We start from the raw sequence: 19,483 nt of genomic DNA, 5'->3' as shown, positions 1-19,483 counted from the left end.
CCAAGAACAACTAAATCCTCACTTAAAGACACTGTTCAATCTCAGCCTTACTACAGGATATGTACCAAAGGAATTGAGTACAGCATCAGTGGTCCTGCTCCTCAAAGGTGGTGCCAATCAGTGGTCCTGCTCCTCAAAGGTGGTGCCACAACAGACCCCGGAAACTATCGCCCTATAAGCCTGACCAGCCTGGTCTGCAAGGCTATGGAGCGCATAATCATGGAAATCATAAACAAGGACATTGGGAACCTCCAGACACTGGATCCTACCCAATTCGGCTTTAAGGGCAGATATTGCCTCTTGAACCTGGTCGACTTCTTTGAAACTGTTACCAAAGCCATAGATGAAGGGAAGGTTGTCCGCACAGCCTACCTGGACCTTGCAAAAGCCTTTGACACAATACCCCACTCGGGCATCATAAATAAGCTCACCAGCTTAAATATCAACCCCTATGTCACAAGATGGGTTGCAAACTGGCTTAAGGATGGCACCTGCAATTCTGACCATGTGGGTTCTATGTCAGACTCTAAACCAGTTACGAGTGGCGTTCCACAAGGCTCAGTCCTGGGAACCTCTCTTGTCCGGTATATATTTCTCCGAGGTACAGGCTAACACGGGTGGACTATGGCTGACAAAGTTCGCAGACGACTGCAAACTGGGTGCCGTAATCGACTCTCCGGCTGACACGAGCATCCTCCAAAAGGGTCTCGCAGAGATGGATAACTGGTGCCAGAGCCATGGCCTAAAGCTAAATGCCAAAAAGTGCATTGTCATCCCTTTTGGAAAAAACAAAGTGCCCACAAATTACCACATAGGTGGTAATCCATTAAGTACGGAAGAAGTAATTAGGGACCTGGGGACCCAAGTAGATAGTAATCTCTCCTTTGACAATCATGTTGCCAAAGTAGTTAGAAAGACCTTCTGTATAGCCCACCTTATGAAAGGGTTCGCATCTAGATCGAGAGGTCATTGTGCCCCTCTACTCATCACTTATCAGACTCCTAATTGAATACAATGCCCCATTTGGGATGTACCTTACCCGACACCTGCGGCAACTGGAAAGACCCCAAAAGTACCTCACCAAGAGGATCAAGGGACTCAAACAGATGCCCTATGCACTTCGGCTAAAGAAACTCCAGCTCTACTCAGTTGTGTACCGCCTACTCGGAGGCAATCTGTGTCTGACGTATAAAGCCATGTCCAACCCAGAATTAATGGACATGCTCCACCTCAAGAAATCCACATCCCTTAGAGCTACACGCTCCTGGGACTTGAACCTCAGCACAGAAATAAACAGGACATGCTGGAGGGACAGATTCATATCCCAGAGGCTCCCCTCACTCTGGAACAAAATCCCAATCCATATTAGGCAGAGCCCCTCACTGACCCTATTCAAGAGAAGTCTTGACGAGTGGATGGGAGACTGTAAATTTACCCCTGGGATCTCTTCTGTGTCCTTGCTAGACAGAGGTACAGTAAACTAACCTTAATATGGCTACCTTCTGTGACCTACTATACAGAGACACAGTCCACTAATCTAAAAGGGTGGTGAAAGCCAAACACACTCTGGCTAGGCTTATAAGTGCCCTAGGGCAGATAGAGTAGTATCAACCTATGAACCTATGTCATTGAAGAAGGGAAAATGTCTGTGGGAGGCAGATTCCCCATAAGGATAATCACAAACAGTGTCTTTTCTTGTTTGAGTGCATCCCACAACCATACCTCTTGTGTCTGTAAGGCATTTGTGCTTAAGACACTCAGAAGCCATTTGTCTTCCATGGCCATTTCTCTTGAAAACTAGTGGCTAAAACGGTTAGTCCAGGGTACCATGGCAGAATCCTTTAACCCTGAGATACTCCCGTTAGGTAAGAAGAAGGCCAAAAAGTGTCATCCAGATTCTTTAGCTGTCCAGCCTCCAATGGATGCCTCTCTAGAAACAGGGAATAGCTCTGCAGGGCATTCAGCTTCTATATCAAATTCTGTGCTGCAGCCCTGTCAGAAGCTTGGATGGATTTGTCTTTTTGCATGTCCTCTGAGGTTTTGCAGACATCTGCTGTGGACATCAAGGGGGAAAATGAGGCTGATTATCTCTGAGGGTCCTCGAGGGATTCCACAGGTACTGGTCAGGGAGAAGGTTCTCTTATTGAATCGCTTTAAGGGTTGGAACTTCTGGTGTTTGTTACAGCTAATGTCTCTTCCAAAAAAGTGAAGCATGTTTTGGGTCCATCCTAAGGATCCTTAAAGGAGATGGCAAGAGTTGACTTGGGACTTTTCTGACTTGATGGCCCTAAAGCCTCCTCAAGGGGTTTCTATACCCGCTTCTCCTTGGACCTGTAGCCTCCTAAATGGCTTAGGGAACTAGATTCCATGATTTAAGGATTCAGTATCTGATGAGGGGTCTTTGTCCTGTTATTCACAGACGCCTTTGGCGTATGGTTCTGATGAAGAGGAGTCTGTTAGCCCTGAGGCTTCTTTTGAGGAATGGTCCTTTGGGGACACAATTGCTAGGATGATGGAACACTTTGTGGGATTCTTCTCAAGTGTTTGATATTCAGAGAAGATATTATGAATTGGCTGCCTTGTTAGATACTTTCATTGCTGCTTCCAGGTGTCCTGATTCTCAACCTCTTTCTCCTAAAACCTGATAGGTTCTATAAGGTTTCTGAGGATAGTCAATTTTTATTTAAATGCCCTTATGCTGATACTGCTGTTTTGTCAGTCTCTTCTGTCAAGCCTTCTAAGCTTTTGCCTTCTGATAAGGATAGTCCAAGTTGTTGGATGCTTCTTTGAATAATAACTTTTTGGGATTATTGCTGTTACTGACATGTTAAGATCCTACAAGGATTTGCCTTTCTCTTGAAGAGACTTAAACATATTTTGTCTCTCCTAATTTCTAGAGTAATTATCTTTCTAGATCTGCTTTGTTTGCAGGCAACCCTGCTAGGCCTCCAAGCGCAGGAAGGGTGGTAGGCAGGCCTCCTTTTTTTAAGGCTTCTCAAATTTCTGTGGCCCAGAAGCCTCCTTTATATGATAAGCCTGTTCTCTTTGACAGTTCACACCCACCTCCATTTAGACCAGGTTCTTTGTTCCTTCCACTTTCCCTTTGCCTTCTAAATTGGCATCTCCTCTCAAGACTCTTGGGTTCGCAGGGTTACTTCATGGTATGGAAGTCTCTCTTCCCTCCTGTTTCAGGGATTACTCAACCTGTGGAGCAACTTCCTCGTTTCCCATGGTTGTAGGGTCCCTAGTGAACCAAGGAGAACCATTCTACCTGTCCCCCCTTCCCAAGTGGGAAGGGGTGTTTATTCCGGGATGGTTGTGGTTCCTCAAAAGGAAGGCACTTGGTGACCTATTCTGAATCTCCCCTGCCTCAGCACTTTTTTGAAAATCCCTTCTTTTCAGATGCTTATTCTTCAAACCCTGTTTCCTCTCTATTACCCCATGCTTTTCTGGTGTCCTTGTATTTTTTAAAGGTGCTTGCCTTCATATCCCTACTCGCTCTCTTTTCAGAAAGTTATGTTTCTCTGTGTTCCTTTTATTTTCAGTTCTTTGCTCTGCCCTTTGGCCTTTCTACTGCCCCAAGGGTATTCACAAAATGCCTAGCTCTGATTGCTTTTTGCAGGCCCCAGGGCATTCAGATTTTTACTTATCTAGAGGACCTGTATCAACTTCCAAAAGTCCATCCTGACTCCCTGTCGGGATCATGTGTATCTGGGATGCAGGATTCAGACAGTGACAATGTTGGCGCCTTTTCCACCTTCAAAAGTTTTGTCATTGGCTGCCTTCTTTCGGTCTCTTCTTCTTCTGACTGCCATGACCGCTAGAGAGTTTCTTTGGGATCTGGGATTCATGGTCTCTTCTATTCCAGCACTTTGTCTTGCCAGACTGCATATGTGGAAGCTTTTAGTGGTATCTCAGGGCAGTTTGGCTGCAGCATTGTCACACTCTGGATTTCAGTGTACCTCTGCTTCCCTACCTAAAGAAGGAGTTTGAGAGGTGAATTCATCAGTTTGTTCTTAACCCAGGCAGGTCCTTTTCAGCCTCCAGCCCTTTCTCAAGAACTGTTCACCAATGCCTTAGACATGGGGTGGAGTTCTTTTGGTCACCTGCAATTTCAAGGTCTCTGTCCTCCATCAGAGGCCAGATCATATCAACATCAGAGATGAGAGCTCTGAGTCGTCCTTCAAGCTTTTCACCCCATGTTTTCTCCAGGCCCCTTAAAGGTGTACACAGACTACTACACTATATTGATGTGGTATGTCAATAAGCAGGGAGGCACAAAGTCTTGCCTCCTCTGCAGGATGGCTCTTCAGGCTTGGGAAGTGGCTCTCCATTATCAGTTAACTCTTCAGGCAATGAACATTTCCTCAGAGCACAGTCCAGTGGCAGACTCTCTGAGCAGGTCCGTAACACAAAATTACAAATGGATGCTTCACAGAGATGTATTGCTAGACATTGTCCATTGGTGAGCGATTCTTCAGGTAGATCTTTTTGCCTCCACACTGAACAGGCAGCTTCCTCTCTTCTGTCCCAAAGGGCAATGCCATCTGTCATGGAAGACTGATGCCCTTTTTCTTTCTTGGAATGGGATTTTTTTATGCTTTCCCTCTTCCTCTATTTCCGAAAGTCCTGCAGAAGATTCATCTGGGTGAGGATTCCTTCCATACCTCTCAACTGTCCCTGATTTGACTCAAATTTTAGCTCTGTCCCTCTTAATCCCTCCTAAAACTAGTGACTTTTGGAGGAAAGGTGGTGAGTTACACTTAATGAATAATGACAATAATTAAGAGTTATAGACTTCTTTTACTTCAGAAAATGTGTATTAATTCATATGCTCTGATTCTGTCAATGTTTCAAGTTAATAGGACTAATATTTTAAGTGTCCCTGATTGTCCCTGATTTTTTCTCGACTTGTCCCTGGTTCTGTTGAAATTTGTCCCAGATTGGTTGAGAGGTCTGAGGTCCTTCTGTTTAGGATACTGCAGCAGTGAAGATAAGATTTTGCACAACTGTAATGTTCGTGTGTCTCTATTTTAAAATCTGTATTAGTATTAATAAAAATGTTTGTTTCCCACATTCAGCTGTATCTTCCTAAAGCTACTGCTAACAGGAAGTGAAGAGCCATGTCATTCATTAGCAAAGCTTCTAGCCCTCCCAGCACAGATGCACACCCCCATGGCTAGCTACTCTGTGGTCTGCTACTGTGTAAGTTACAGTTTCAATCGGTTGGTGATAGTGCAAGTGCTAAGGTCAGTTACTATAATTTTTAGTTATGTCATTGGAGATTACCAGTTGGTGTGGATGCTCTGATCGTACAGGACAGTTTATTCCATTTAAATTTGTTTGAAATTATAAATGGCAGGACATCTGGTATCTATGGCCAGTTATAATGGTGCACACAGCCCACGGCAGTCATTTAGTTTTCATTTTATTATGGCAGTTGGGATGAGCTGACTGTGTGTGAGAGCAGACAGTTGAAAAACATTACTCTGGCCATTATTCTTTGAAGAATGTTGGGAGCAAAAATTTGGGAAGTCAAGTGTGGTTGGAGAGTTGGACTGTAAAGGGACGTAACTAAATCACTGTTAAGTAATCCTGTGTATGCCATGGAGGGAACTGTATGCTTAAGAGAGTAAGTTGGAATACATTACTGTGGTCATGATTTCACTTTCATAACAGTCAGAAATCTGAGGGCCAAATCGGGAGGAATGGGGAGGCAGACTGTGCATGTGTGTGTGTGGGGGGACCTTGCCAGGCAAAGTAGTACATGTGTTTAGAATAGCAAGTTGAAGTAAGTTTTATTTCTTTTACTTTGCTTTCAGATGTTCTAGACAGATAAATCAATTAGCCTTGGTGTGATGGTTCTTGGGGTGAAAGGTGGGGAGGCAGATTGTGTGAAAGCAGAAGAACATGATCACTATTAAACCTTGGTGGAAATTGCATTGAAAGGGGGAACAGTTTACATGTGTGGGAAAGCTGAAATAGATTGTTCTTTCATTTCTATCCACATAGTGTACATAGAAAATTTATTTTGGGGGATGAGCAAGCTGTGTCTGACAGCAAAGAGCAATTTACATGATAACTGTTAAAAGATCATTTGTATACCAGAAGCTCGGCAGGGGGAGAGAGTATGTGTCTGAAAGCAGTACATTTAAAATGCATTGCTAAGCCTCTCCTTTTCCATGTTAACCTGTTGAGGTGCCTTGCAAGGTGTATTGTGCAAAACACAGTGGGAGGAGGCACTGGGACAGACCCCCAGTATATATTGGTGGGATTTTCTGACTCCTCTTGCTTGTGAATGCCGTCTTGCTAGAGACTGCTGAGGGAATAGGGACATCTGATGTACCCTACATAAGCTTGTTACTGTGGTGATGGTAACCTTGACTAGGGTAAGCTGTTCAGAGTAATGATAATGCAGATGTACCCGCATACAGATTATGCGACATGTAATGCAATATGTAACTGTGTATCTAAGAATGTGTGCCCTACTGCTGGGGATATGTGAAAGGGAGGGAGAAAAGAGAATACAGTGTTGGCCATTGGGAGACTTAACACTGGTGTTGACCCTTTTTTAAATGAATTTTGAGTGCAGTACTTTGAGTGATTTGACTAATTTTCTTTATTTTTAGATGCTTGTCTTCGTTGTCAAGCCGAAAACAAGCAAGAAGATTGTGTTGGTGAGTATCAGTTTAGAGCAGCATTTTGGTCAAATCAGTTTCTATGAAAAGGGCTACTCATTTAAACAACATAATTAAAAGTTGCTAAGTTTTGTAGTAAAAATGAAATTCTTGTGTTGAAATGTTTTGAGAAGTATGAGTCACTGTGACAGTAGTAGTATTAGATTTACTTACTGGTAAAACTGTGCTGGTCTGGCCATTTTTACTAACTGTCTTAACCCAGTGCAAAAACCAGCAATTACATGCTTGTGTTATGTTTGTTTGGGGTGTGCTAGACTTTAATGAATGATGTTGGAATGCGTCCTTTTTAGTTCTTTCCACTGCGAAACTTTCTCATTTGAGTGCAGTGTTTGCTTTTCATCACTGTCCTAACTTAACAGTGTTGAATTACTGAACATCAGAAGAGTTAGGAATTGGGGGGGGGGGGTGATTAGAGCATATGTGTTAACGCTGCTGCTTTGGCTCCCTTCACATGGCAGAACCAGTCATAAAGGCGCATAATTAACTTGTCACCAGTGTCTTACACTGTACCAATATCATTTGCTACGGAGAACTGCGCAGCCTCTACTCTTAAGACCTAAAGGAGGCTAAACAAATAATTGGACTGGAGCAATTAAGCATCAGACCAAAATGGTTGACCTAGTAATAAAATTATAGGTGAACAGTATCATCGGACTAGTTTGTTGGCTAGTTGCCAGGTCTTGCTGTCCCCATCGTAGTACCAGCACAGGTCCTCGTATTTTGAGAATTATCCTTCACCATCCCCTTTTTGATAAGAGGAATGTAGATGAAAAAGAAATTTGTCAGTCTTAAGAACACTTCTTTTCTGACCATAGTCCCATTATGATGAAACAGGAATTGTCAAATTGATTCCTATGTTCAACCAAAGGTAACCAGTAGAGCAGTATTGTGAAAAAATGGGTATTTTTCTTCTTTCCCCCAAAGGTATGCAGTGTCAGAGTTGGTATGTTTAGTGACATGGGGATGCAGGGGTGTTTATCTCCAGTTTTTTAGTCTTGTATCCAGATGGTGATCATAAGGCTTTGTGAAGGACATTTACAAGAATATAAGGATTTAAGTGTAAGTAAAGCCATAATAACTTGAAAATACAGGTGCACGAGGGTGTAAAGATAAACTATGCCATAATAACGAGCAAATAATTGGCTTTATGATTTCACGTAATAAGGAAGAATAGGAGGATTTCCATCCTGTGCACCCCCAAAGACCGTTAGGGCTCTGGGCCGCTCCTTTTTTTACTCTGGGCTCATCAAATTTGCAGTTGACTGCAGGCATTGCCACTATAATCTCCCCTTAAGTGGCACTTAATGTTACACACACAGATACACCACCTTGACCTTAATGTCCAGTACTATTGAATTTTAGCACTCCACACCTGCGTTGTGCACTGTTCAATGGAAAGCCCTAAGAGTTGACTTAAATAAGACCTTCTTGTACACTGATCTTTGATTTGACATGTATATAGTTGCTACTGTCCAAAAGGCATGTGGCATTGCCCATTTGATGTCCTCTGCAGTTGAGAAATTTGCTTGGAGACCCTTTAGGTACAGGTCTTACCAGACATGTTCTGTGAAAATGCGCTTTGCTGTATCCTATTAGCACATCTTGTGCTGTTGGAGTAAGTATACAATATTTCTTACAGACTTTAGAAAATTTTAAGGCATTATAGTCTAAGACTGCAGCAAGTCTCTCTCTCTATATTCCTTCTTAGTGGACATCTTTGCTTGGAATGCATAGCGCTAAAGGGCCCTTTACTTTTTGAAACCTTTTGCATAGAATACTTCTCTGGTGATTGGAACGTGAGAACACCATCACATTGTAGAACTTACCACATCTCAAAAGATCCCTCACCTATGGAATAAATTTTCCCTCTGTTAGTCAGCCCATCGGTCTATGTATTCAGGAGGGAACTGAGGGAATACATAGGTGCCTGTAAGATGCCCTGCTATATCACTGTTGAAGTATTCTTAATGTTAGTAATTCCATACCAGGGCAGCCCGATGTTTGGCAAGTATACCAAAGCTTAATCATCTTGAATGTGCCGTATGTCACATACATGTTCCCCACACAGAACATAGGTCACAAAAGTGACTTATGGGCACAGTTACCCAGAACTTCTTTGCTGCCAGTCTGAATGCCATTATAGCTCATTGGTCTGAATGCCTTGTTGCTGTGCTGAATACTTGGATAAGTGCCCCATTGGGGTTTTGTGTGTGTGTGTGTGTGTGTGTGTGTGTGTGTTTTTTGGTCTTGTATTTTATTTTGTATATGTAGAGATCATGTCATCCAAGAAGGGAAAATGTCAGTGTGGAAGGCATGTTCCTCATAAGGATGGTCACGAACAGTGTCTTCCCATGACCAATATCTCCTGTAGTACTGGTAAAGTGTTTGAGGCTAAGACATACTAAAGCAGTTTGTCTTCCATGACTATTTATCTTGAAAACCAGTGGCTTTTGGCCTAAGGTGACATGGCAGAGTTCTTTAACCCCGAGATACTCTTGCTAGGAGGAAGGCGGCCAAGAAGTCTCGACCATATTTTTTAGCTGCTCAGCCTCCACTGGATGTCCCTCTAGAAGAAGGTAATAGCTCTGTAGACTATTTGGTGTCCATATCAGATTCCTTTGCCACAACCCTATCACAGGCCAACATGGATCCATCTTTATGCATGTTAAGCCAAGGCTTTGCAGGCATTTGCTGTGGTTGTGTGAGGGGGAAGAGTGGTTGATTCTCTGAAGGTCCGGGATTCCACAGATGTTTGTCAGGGAGGAGGTCCCAGGTTCCCTTATCGAATCTCCGGTTTGAACATCTTGCATTTGTTAGGACTGATGTTCCCTCCCAAGAAAAGATGAAAAATAAAGTATATTTCGGTCTGTCCTAAAGGTACTCCAAAGGGAATGGCCAGTGTTTACTCGGGGCTTGTTTTCTGTCGTGATGGCCCTAAGCCTCCTGCAGGGGTTTTGGTACCTGCTTCTCCCTGGACTTCTACCCCTTTTAAATGATTTGGGGAACTGGGTTCCTCGGATGAGAATTGTCTGATGAGGAGTCTTTGTCCTATTCTTCACAGATACCTTCGCTTTGGCTTATGGTTCTGATGGGAGGGGGGTTCTGTTGTCCTTGAGTCTCCTTTTGAGGAACCTTGGGGGAGGATGATGGAATATTTTTAAGTGGGATTCTTTTCAAGTGTCTGATATTCAGAGACTATATGAGTTGCTTTAGGTGGATACTCCTGAAGAATCTGTAGTTCCTTATGTGTTGGCTGCTGTGTTAGACACTTTCATTGCCGCTTCCAAGTCTCATAGGTTCATAGGTTCATAGGTTTATACTAGGCTATCTGCCCTAAGGCATTTATAAGCCTAGCCCAAATTATTGTGGCTTACGCCACCCCTTATATGAAAAAATACTGTGCCCATTAGTTTGTTGTGCCTCTGTCCAGCAGTGACCCAGAGATGATTCCCGGTGTAAACCTACGATCTCCCATCCACAGGTCTAGATTTCTCTTGAACAGAGTCAGCGAGGTGCTCTGCCTCACATGGACCGGGATTTTATTCCACAGCATAGGGAGTCTCTGAGTGATAAATCTATCCCTCCAGCACGTCCTATTTATATCCGTGCTAAGGTTTAAGTCGCTTGCTCTAGTGGTTTTGGTGGATTTGGATTTTTGAGGTGGAGCATGTCCATTAATTCCGGGTTGGACATGGCCTTGTATGTCAGGCACATGTCACCTCTGAGCAGACGGTATGCGACTGAATAGAGCTGGAGTTTCTTCAATCTGGCAGCATATGACAGATTTTGGAGTCCCTTTATCCTTTTGGTGAGGAACTTTTGGGGTCTCTCCAATTGCTGCAGATGTCTGGTGAGATACATCCCGAATGGGGCATTGTACTCGATCATTGGTCTGATAAGTGAAGAGTACAGGGGAACAATGACCTCACTAGATCTGGATGTGAATCCCTTCATGATCAGGTGGGCAATGTAGAAGGTCTTTCTAACCACTTTAGCAATGTGAGTGTCAAAAGAAAGGCCACTGTCAACCTGGGTCCCCAGGTCCCTGATAACCTCTTCTGTCCTTAGTGGATTGCCACCTATATGGTAGCTTGGGGTTACCTTGTTTTTCCCGAAGGGTATGACTATACATTTTTTGGCGTTTAACTTCAGGCCATGGCTCTGGCACCAGCTATCTGTTTCCGTGAGTCCCTTCTGAAGGATATCAGTGTCCGATGCACTTTCCACTATGGCGCGCAGTTTGCAGTCATCTGCAAACTTTGTCAGCCAAAGTCCTCCCATGTTGGCCTGTACTTCTGAGAAGTAGATGCCAAACAATAGGGGGCCAAGGACCGAGCCCTGTGGGACACCACTTGTGACTGGCTTGGAGTCTGACACGGCGCCAGCAACTCTAACCCTGTGGGTTCTGTCCTTAAGCCAGTTTGCAACCCATCTTGTGACATATGGGTTTACATTTAAGCTGGTAAGTTTTTCTACAATACCCGAGTGGGGTATTGTGTCGAAAGCCTTTGCAAGGTCAAGGTAGGCTGTATGGACTGCCTTTCCCTCATCAATGGCCTTGGTGACTATTTCAAGAAGTCGACCAAGTTCAAAAGGCATGATCTTCCCTTGACAAAGCCAAACTGGGTCGGGTCCAATGTCTGCAAGTCCCCTATATCTTTGTTTATGAGCTCCATTATGATCCTCTCCATAGCTTTGCAGACTAGACTTGTTAAGCTTATGGGCGGTAATTACCAGGGTCCGTGAGGCGCCACCTTTGTGGAGTGGGACCACAGTTGCCGTCGCCACTCCTTGGGCACGTATCCTGTGGTAAGGCTGAGATTAAACAGCTGCCTTATGTGCGGGTTTAATTCCTCATTTAGCTCGTGTAGCACACAGCCGGGGACACCATCCGGTCCCATTGATGCTGTGTTTTTAGCTTTAGAGAGAGCAGCTTTCACCTGCGCATTTGAGATGTCCGGGAGGCTACACTCGGCTGGGATAGTTATCTCTCCTTTAGGGGAGAGGGGTGAAGTTTGCACTGAACCTGTCTGCCAGTATGTTGGCAATGTCTGTGGGTTCAGTGATTTTGTATCATTTTGGACTAATTCTGAGCATATCTGTGAGTTTCCACCCAGGTTCCTAACATAGCTGAAAAAGGCCTTATGATTGTCCTTTGAATCCATGGCAATTTTTCTCTCAAAATTGGCCTTAGTTGATTTTATGAGTGCTCGTAATTTTTACTAATACTGATCAGGGGTGACTTCCCTTTTATGGATTTTGTTCTATCATGTAATAGCTTTCTCCTCTTATTGTAAAGTTTGTTAATGGCTGGGGTCCACCAGACTGGACGTTTGCCCTTTGTGGAAAGAGTCTTGGTTTTATTTGGGATTGCCTGATCCATGCAGTCCTGGAGGTGTTCATAGAAGGCATTTGTAAGGGCTTCCGCAGCTTGGGTTGTGGTTTCCTCTGACTCAGGGGCCTTGAAGGATACCACACCAGTCTTGAGTAGTGTGAAGTTTGCTTTAGAGAAGTTCTTCACTATGGTCTTTTTGGTTTGGGGTGGGGGCGGGATGTGGATTTCCAGTGAGATTAGTTTATGATCAGATCTCACCAATGAGGCATATACTTCCGGTGTGGAGCATTTTGTCCCCATGTTTGTGACAATGAGATCTAGTATATTTTCTCCTCTCGTGGGAACAGTGACTAGCTGTTCCATGGCATTTGAATTTATGAACTCCAGGAACCGTTGGGCTAGAAAGTTAGGGCTTGAGTAATGTTCCCAGTCTATATTCGGGTAGTTGAAGTCACCCAATATGATGGTGTTTGGAGATACATTTATACCCTCCAGTGTCTTCAGGAAGGCTGTGTGGGGTTCCTGAGTTTGAGAGGGTGGCCTGTAGCATGCTACAATTTGTAGAGCAGTTTTGCCTATTGTTAGTTGCACCTGGATGGTTTCGAAGCTTCATGCGTTGCCACCAACCTGGAGGTGTGAGTATCCTTTATGAATATGGATACACCCCTCCTTTTGTGGAGTGGTCCGGGTTTTGGGGCCGGAACGCATGATATGAGGTAAAACCTAATACTGCCGGTGTGCTCTCAGGAGCCTTGAACCAGGTTTCAGTTACAGCACAGACATCTATGTTCTCCATACTGAGAAGGGCCTCGAGTGCGTGCATTTTGAGATTTAGACTTCTGGCATTGAGCAGCATTACCCTCAATTTCTTCCCATTTTTGTTTTCTAGGGTGGTAGGTTTAGAATTTGAGCCTTGCCTAAAAAGGCACTATGGGGTGGCAAGAGCCTTAGCCAATATCCGGAATCCCAGGGTGACAGGTGCAAGCCGTCCCTTGGGCAGCGTGGCTTGTCAAGCATGTCATCCCAGGCAGACAGACACTGGATCCCCTTTGAATGACACCAGACATTAAGCCAATTGTTAAAGCTGATCATCTTGTCTCTATATTGTGGCATCATTCTTGGTGAAGGAAGGATACTGCTCAGGGTTAGGGTCATACCTGCCTGGGCTACATAATCAGAGAGCTCCTCTGTCTCTTTTCATGCAGTCCAGGGAGGTACGTCTCAGGTCGTTCACACCAGCATGGACAATGACTGTGTCATATTTGTACTTGCTGTGGAGTGACCCGAGTGCTTGTGTTATGTGGCGGATTCTAGCGCCCGATAGGCAGCTTACTGTGACCCTCTCCTTGTTCAGCCTGGTGAGTGGGACGTCAGTGTGTCTGACTATGGAGTCACCTATGACAAGTATGTTTGGTGTTGTATTTGGCCTTAAGGGCTGTGACTGCTTTGCACACTGCTTTTGTGGTTTATGTGTTGCTTGTGGGGTGTCTTGAGGTAGCAGTTGTTTGGGTGTCTGCTTTGGAGGCCTCTGCTGTTTAGGTAAATTTTACTCAGAGCCTCAGTATGTCTTTGTGTGTTTATGTGTTTGATTCAGTGGAGTGGTAGCATTATGTGAGGCTGGTTTTGTGGTGTGTGTAGTTGCCTTCTCCTCCTGTCTGCTCTTGCCAGTCCTGAGTTGAGAGAGCTCAGCCTCCAGTTTGGCTAAATAGCTGCATCTCGCAAGTATTTGTGTTATGTGGGAGGAGGAGAGGGTTGTCTGTGTACATGAGGCAGTTACAACATTGCCTCAAGATTCCCAGATTCACCAGCTGGACCGGAGAGGAGATTGACAACTGACCTTTGGACATGCTAGAATAATATTGGGAAATCCTTAATTGAAAACAAGGGCCAGTGGGGAGTGAGGGTGTAGTGCTTTTAATTTTTAGTGCTGACTTATATAATTGCTTTAGTGAGCAAGTGCCAGGTAACTTGAGTGCAATGTGATACAAGTAACTAAATGCAAAACGACAAACAGTAACTTTCTTTCAAGTGAAACAAGGAAATAAGTACAGTAAGCAATGCAGATATCACTAGTGATCCACAGAAGCGCTGAGAAGTTGCGTATTAGGTGAATTAGCTTCCAGGAAATAACAAGCAAACAAACAACAAGTATATAAACAAAGCTAGATTCAGTAGGCCTGGATCTAGTCTATGATAGAGCAAACAAGGTGAACCAATTTCAGTAAGATACAGTTCAAATATTCAGGCACTATAAACCTTTAACCAGAAAATTCCCAGCTCAGAAGGGCAGAGTCCAGCCTCTTCTCCCACAAGAGTGCAGTCCACGAACCTTCTTAATGTAAAATAACTGGCCTGAAGCCCAAGTGCCTAAACCAGAACTAATACACTTGGACACTGGGCTCTCAATCAGCAGTTCCCAACTTAGAAGGATGAAAGCTACCTGTCCTGCCACCACAGTGCTTGCCACAAACCTTCCTAATGTAAAACAACTGGTCTGAAGCCCAAGTGCTTAATCCAAAAGACTTGAATGATAGCTACACTTTAATCAAGTTACAACCAAGCAGTAATAAATACCATTGAATACTTTAGAGAATGTCTGGATTAGTGCTCAAGTTACACAAACAAAGCTAGATCCAGCAGGCCCGAATCCAGTCTATGCCACAGCAAACAAGGCGCACCAACTTCAGTAAGAAACAGTTCAGATATGCATGCACTATAAGCCTTTAACCAGAAATTCCCAGCTCAGAAGGGCAGAGTCCAGCCTCTCCTCCCACAAGAGTGCAGACCACGAACCCTCTTAATGTAAAATAACTGGCTTGAAAGCCCAAGTGCTTAAACCAGAATTAATACACTTTTAGAATAACAGACACTGAGCCCTCAATCAGCAGTTCTCAACCTAGAAGGATGTAAGCTACCTGTTCTGCCACAACAGTGCAGACCACAAACCTCTCAGTGCAAAACAACTAACTGGTCCGAAGCCCAAGTGTTTAAACCAAAAGGCTTAGAATGAGTTACACCAAGCAGTAATAAATACAATTGAGTATTTTAAGATGATGATTCTCCGCCTCCTGCTCCTAAGAAACTTGATAGATTCTGTAAGGTTCCTGAGGATTGTCAAATTGTATTTAAATGTCCTGCTGATCCTGCTGTGGTATCTGTCTTTTATGACAAACCTAAGCTCTTGCTCTCTCCCATATCTTTGCCCTGCTATAAGGCTAGTAGAGCAATGGAGAGGATTGGTAAGTAAGTTTGCACTGTTTTTACTTTGGCATTTAGGGTTGTTTAATTACCAGACCCACATGACCAGGTACTCTGTGACCTTGATTGCTCAGGCTTGTCAGGTTATTTCTGACCTCATTAATTCTGAAGGCAAATCCTCTGCCTTATCTATTTTCTATTTTGGGTTCTGCTTCTCAAGTGGCTCACTCCTCTGTTAAGTGCAGGTATGATGTTGCTGATGCACCTTCCAGGGTTGTGGCTTTTGGGTCTGTCATGAGTGGTATTCTTGGCGTCAGTTACAGGCTTTGCCTGAGGACATTAAGACCAAGTTGTTGGATGCTCCTTTGGATAATAAACATTTTTTGGGACTGCTGCTGCTGACCTTTTTAAGTCCCTTCAAAAGAAAGGCAAAGCACTGTATGGCCTTAAACATATTTTTGTCTCTCCTCTCCTTGGCCATTTTGGGTCCATTCTAAACTCCTTGATCTCTCTCTTAAAACTCTACAACTCTCTTTTTGTGTGGTTTTGCGCACTGAGCAGCGTCGGGCAGCGCCGCCTAAACAGGTTTAAACTATTCCAGACTCCACAAAGTCTGCTCTTTACTTTTTCCCTTAGAACTGTTCAAACTCTCAAAGTAATCACTCTGTTCTCTTTCTAAAGCCCTGCACTTGCTCAGCTCTTATAAGGAAACACTAACTAACTAAAGCACTACACCCTCCTTGACTTCTCATAAGTATTAGGCTATCAGTTCCCTTCCCTAATTTGATCAGTAAAAAACAGTTCCCTGTACTAATCTGGTATGTCCAAGGGTCAGTTTCAAGGTTACTCTCCAGTCCAGCTGGTGAATCTGGGAATTATGAGGCAATGTTACAATTCCCTTATGTACACAGACAACCCTCTCCTCCTTCCAACAAACTCTAATACATGTGAGAGATGCAGTTACACAGCCAAACTGGAGGCAGAGCTCTCTCAACCCAAAACTGGCACAGTCAGTCAGGAGGAAAAGGTAACCACCCACACCACAAATCCAGTCTCCCACAGACCTATTGCATCTGCATACCCAACACATAAACGCACAAAAACATACTCGGAGGCTCTAAATAAAAATCTGCCTAAACAGCAAAGACCTCCTAAGCAGATATCCAAGCAACAGCCACCCCTCAACAATACCCACTAATCACATATCTCTCAAAATCAGTTACAGCCCTTAAGGCCAAACAACACACCAAATACTTGTTATAGGGGACTCTATTGTCCGGCACACTGACGTCCTGCTCACCAGACTGAACAAGGAGAAGGTCACTGTAAGCTGCCTGTCTGGTGCCAGGATCCGCCACATAACGCAAGCACTCGGGTCACTCCAAAGCAAGTACAAGTATGACTCCGTCATTGTCCATGCTGGTGTGAATGACCTGAGACGTACCTCCCTGGACTACATGAAAAGAGACATAGAGGAGCTCTCTGACCATGTAGCCCAAGCTGGTATGACCCTGACCTTGAGTAGCATCTTGCCCTCACCAAGAATGATGCCACAGTATAAAGACAAAATGATCAGTTTCAACAATTGGCTAAAGTATTGGTGTCATTCAAAGGGGATCCAGTGTCTGTCTGCCTGGGATGACATGCTTGACAAGCCACGTTGCTTCGCTAGGGACGGCTTGCACCTGTCACCCTTAGGCTTTCGTATACTGGCCAAGGCTCTTGTCACCCCTATAGTGCCTTTTTTTTAGGCAAGTCTCAAAGGACAAACCCACCTCCATACACAACCCAAGGATAAAAAACTAAAGGCAATGCTACTCAATGCCAGAAGTCTAAACCTCAAGATGCACGCACTCGAGGCTCTCCTCAGTATGGAAAAAAATTGATGTCTGTGCAGTAACAAAAACCTGGTTCAAGGCTCCTGAGAGAGCATCCCAGCACTACCAGGTTATAACTCATACCATGCGTTTCGGCCCCAAAACTCGGACCGAAGCACAAAAGGAGGGGGAGTATCTATATTCATCAAAGATACCTACACCTCCAGGTTAGTGGCACTGCATGAAGCATCGGAAACCATCCATGTGCAACTAACAGCAGGCAAAACTGCCTTTCAGTTTGTAGTCTGCTACAGAACACCCTCCCTGTTACAGGAACCCCACTTGGCATTCCTGAGAACACTGGAGAATATGAAGGTCTCTCCAAACACTATGTTATTGGGTGACTTCAACTACCCAAGCATTGACTGGGAAAACTACTCAAGCCCAAACACCCTCGCCCAACGGTTCCTTGAATTTATAAACTCTAACGCAATGGAACAACTGGTCACCACTCCCACAAGAGGGAACAACATATTTGACCTGGTCATCACCAACATGCGGACTCTGTTCCACACCAGAGGTAAAAACCCCTCATTGGTAAGATCAGACCATAAACAAATTTCCCTGGACATCCATATCCCGTCCCCACCCCCAGCCAAGGAAATCACTGTAAAGAATTTCTCAAAAGCCAACTTTGCACTTCTCAAGACTGAGGTGGAATACTTCAAAGCCCCTGGGCCAGAGGATAATACAGCCCAATCCGCAGAATCCTTTACAAATGCATTCTATGAGCACCTGCAGGAATGCATGGATCGTGCTATCCCAAATAAAACCAAGACTCACTCCTCCAAAAACAGGAGACCGGTCTGGTTGACCCTGGCCATAAATAAGCTATACAACAGAAGGAGGAAGCTACATGACAGAGCAAAATCCCAAAAAGGGAAGGCATCTCTGATCAGTATTAGCAAAAAACTTCAATCCCTCATAAAATCATCAGAGGCCAGCTTCGAAAGAAAATTTGCCCTAGACTAAAGATAATCACAAGGCCTTCTTTAGTTATGTCAGGAACATGGGTGGAAAAACTCCCAGATATGCTCTGAATTGTTGCATAACGGTACAAAATATACGGAACCTACAGACATAGCCAACATCCTGGCAGACAGATTCAGCGCAACCCCCCCCCCCCCCAAAGGAGCAAATGCCTATCCCAACTGAATGTAACCTTCCTGACATCACAGATGCACAGGTGACAGCTGCCCTCTCCAAAGCAAAAAACACAGCATCTATGGGACCGGACGGCGTCCCCGGCTGCGTCTTACACGAGCTCCAAGAAGAACTGAACCCTCATATTAAGTCACTGTTCAAACTTAGCCTTACTACAGGATATGTACCCAAAGAATGGCATACAGCTACAGTGGTCCCACTCCACAAAGGTGGTGCCACAACGGACCCTGGAAACTATCGCCCCATAAGCCTGACCAGTCTGGTCTGTAAAGCTATGGAGCGTATTATCATGGAACTCATAAATAAAGACATTGGGAGCCTCCAGATACTGGACCCTACCCAATTCGGCTTTAAGGGCAGATCTTGCCTCTTAAACCTAGTTGATTTCTTTGAAACCATTACCAAAGCCATAGATGAAGGTAAGGTAGTCCACACAGCCTACCTGGACCTCGCAAAAGCCTTCGACACAATACCCCACTCGGGCATCATAAATAAGATAACAGTTTAAATATCAACCCCTATATCACAAGATGAGTTGCAAACTGGCTCAGAGATAGAACCCACATGGTCAGAATCGCAGGTGCCATGTCCGAATCCAAACCAGTTACAAGTGGCGTCCCACAGGGCTCAGTCCTGGGACCTCTCTTGTTCGGTATATACTTCTCTGAGGTTCAGGCTAACACTGGGGGATTATGGCTGACAAAGTTCGCAGATGACTGCAAACTGGGGGCCATAATCGAATCTCCAGCTGACACAAGCATCCTCCAAAAGGGTCTCAAGCTAAATGCTAAAAAGTGCATAGTCATCCCCTTTGGGAAAAACAAGGTGCCCACAAATTACCACATAGGTGGTAATCCATTAAGTACGGAAGAAGTAATTAGAGATTTGGGGACAAACATAGATAGTAATCTCTCCTTTGATAATCGCATTGCCAAAGTGGTTAGAAAGACCTTCTATATAGCCCACCTTATCACGAAAGGGTTCGCATCTAGATCGAGAGGTCATTGTGCCCCTCTACTCGTCACTCATCAGGCCCATAATTGAATACAATGCCCCTTTTGGGATGTACCTTACCCGACACCTGCAGCAACTGGAGAGACCCCAAAAGTACCTCACCAAGAGGATCATGGACTACAAACAAATTTCCTATGTAGCTAGACTAAAGAAATTCCAGCTCTACTCAGTTGCTTACCGCCTACTCAGAGGCGATC

The 19,483-nt window shown here is 44.4% G+C and overlaps 1 protein-coding gene across 1 annotated transcript in view; it reads left to right on the top strand.

Annotated features, from left to right (window-relative positions):
* Positions 1-19,483, top strand: part of RNF7 (ring finger protein 7) — a 91,338-nt gene that overhangs the window by 4,912 nt on the left and 66,943 nt on the right. The window contains exon 2 of the mRNA XM_044071010.1: positions 6,630-6,677. Coding sequence (XP_043926945.1) covers positions 6,630-6,677 — 48 coding nt within the window. The remainder of the gene's footprint in view (positions 1-6,629; positions 6,678-19,483) is intronic.

This window comes from Protopterus annectens, chromosome 5.part0 (assembly GCF_019279795.1).
Source record: "Protopterus annectens isolate FY-2018-M chromosome 5.part0, PAN1.0, whole genome shotgun sequence".
In the NCBI taxonomy this organism is placed as follows: Eukaryota; Metazoa; Chordata; order Ceratodontiformes; family Protopteridae; genus Protopterus; species Protopterus annectens.
The sequence above is the reverse complement of the archived record's forward strand: the minus strand, read 5'-3'. Positions and strand labels throughout refer to the sequence as shown.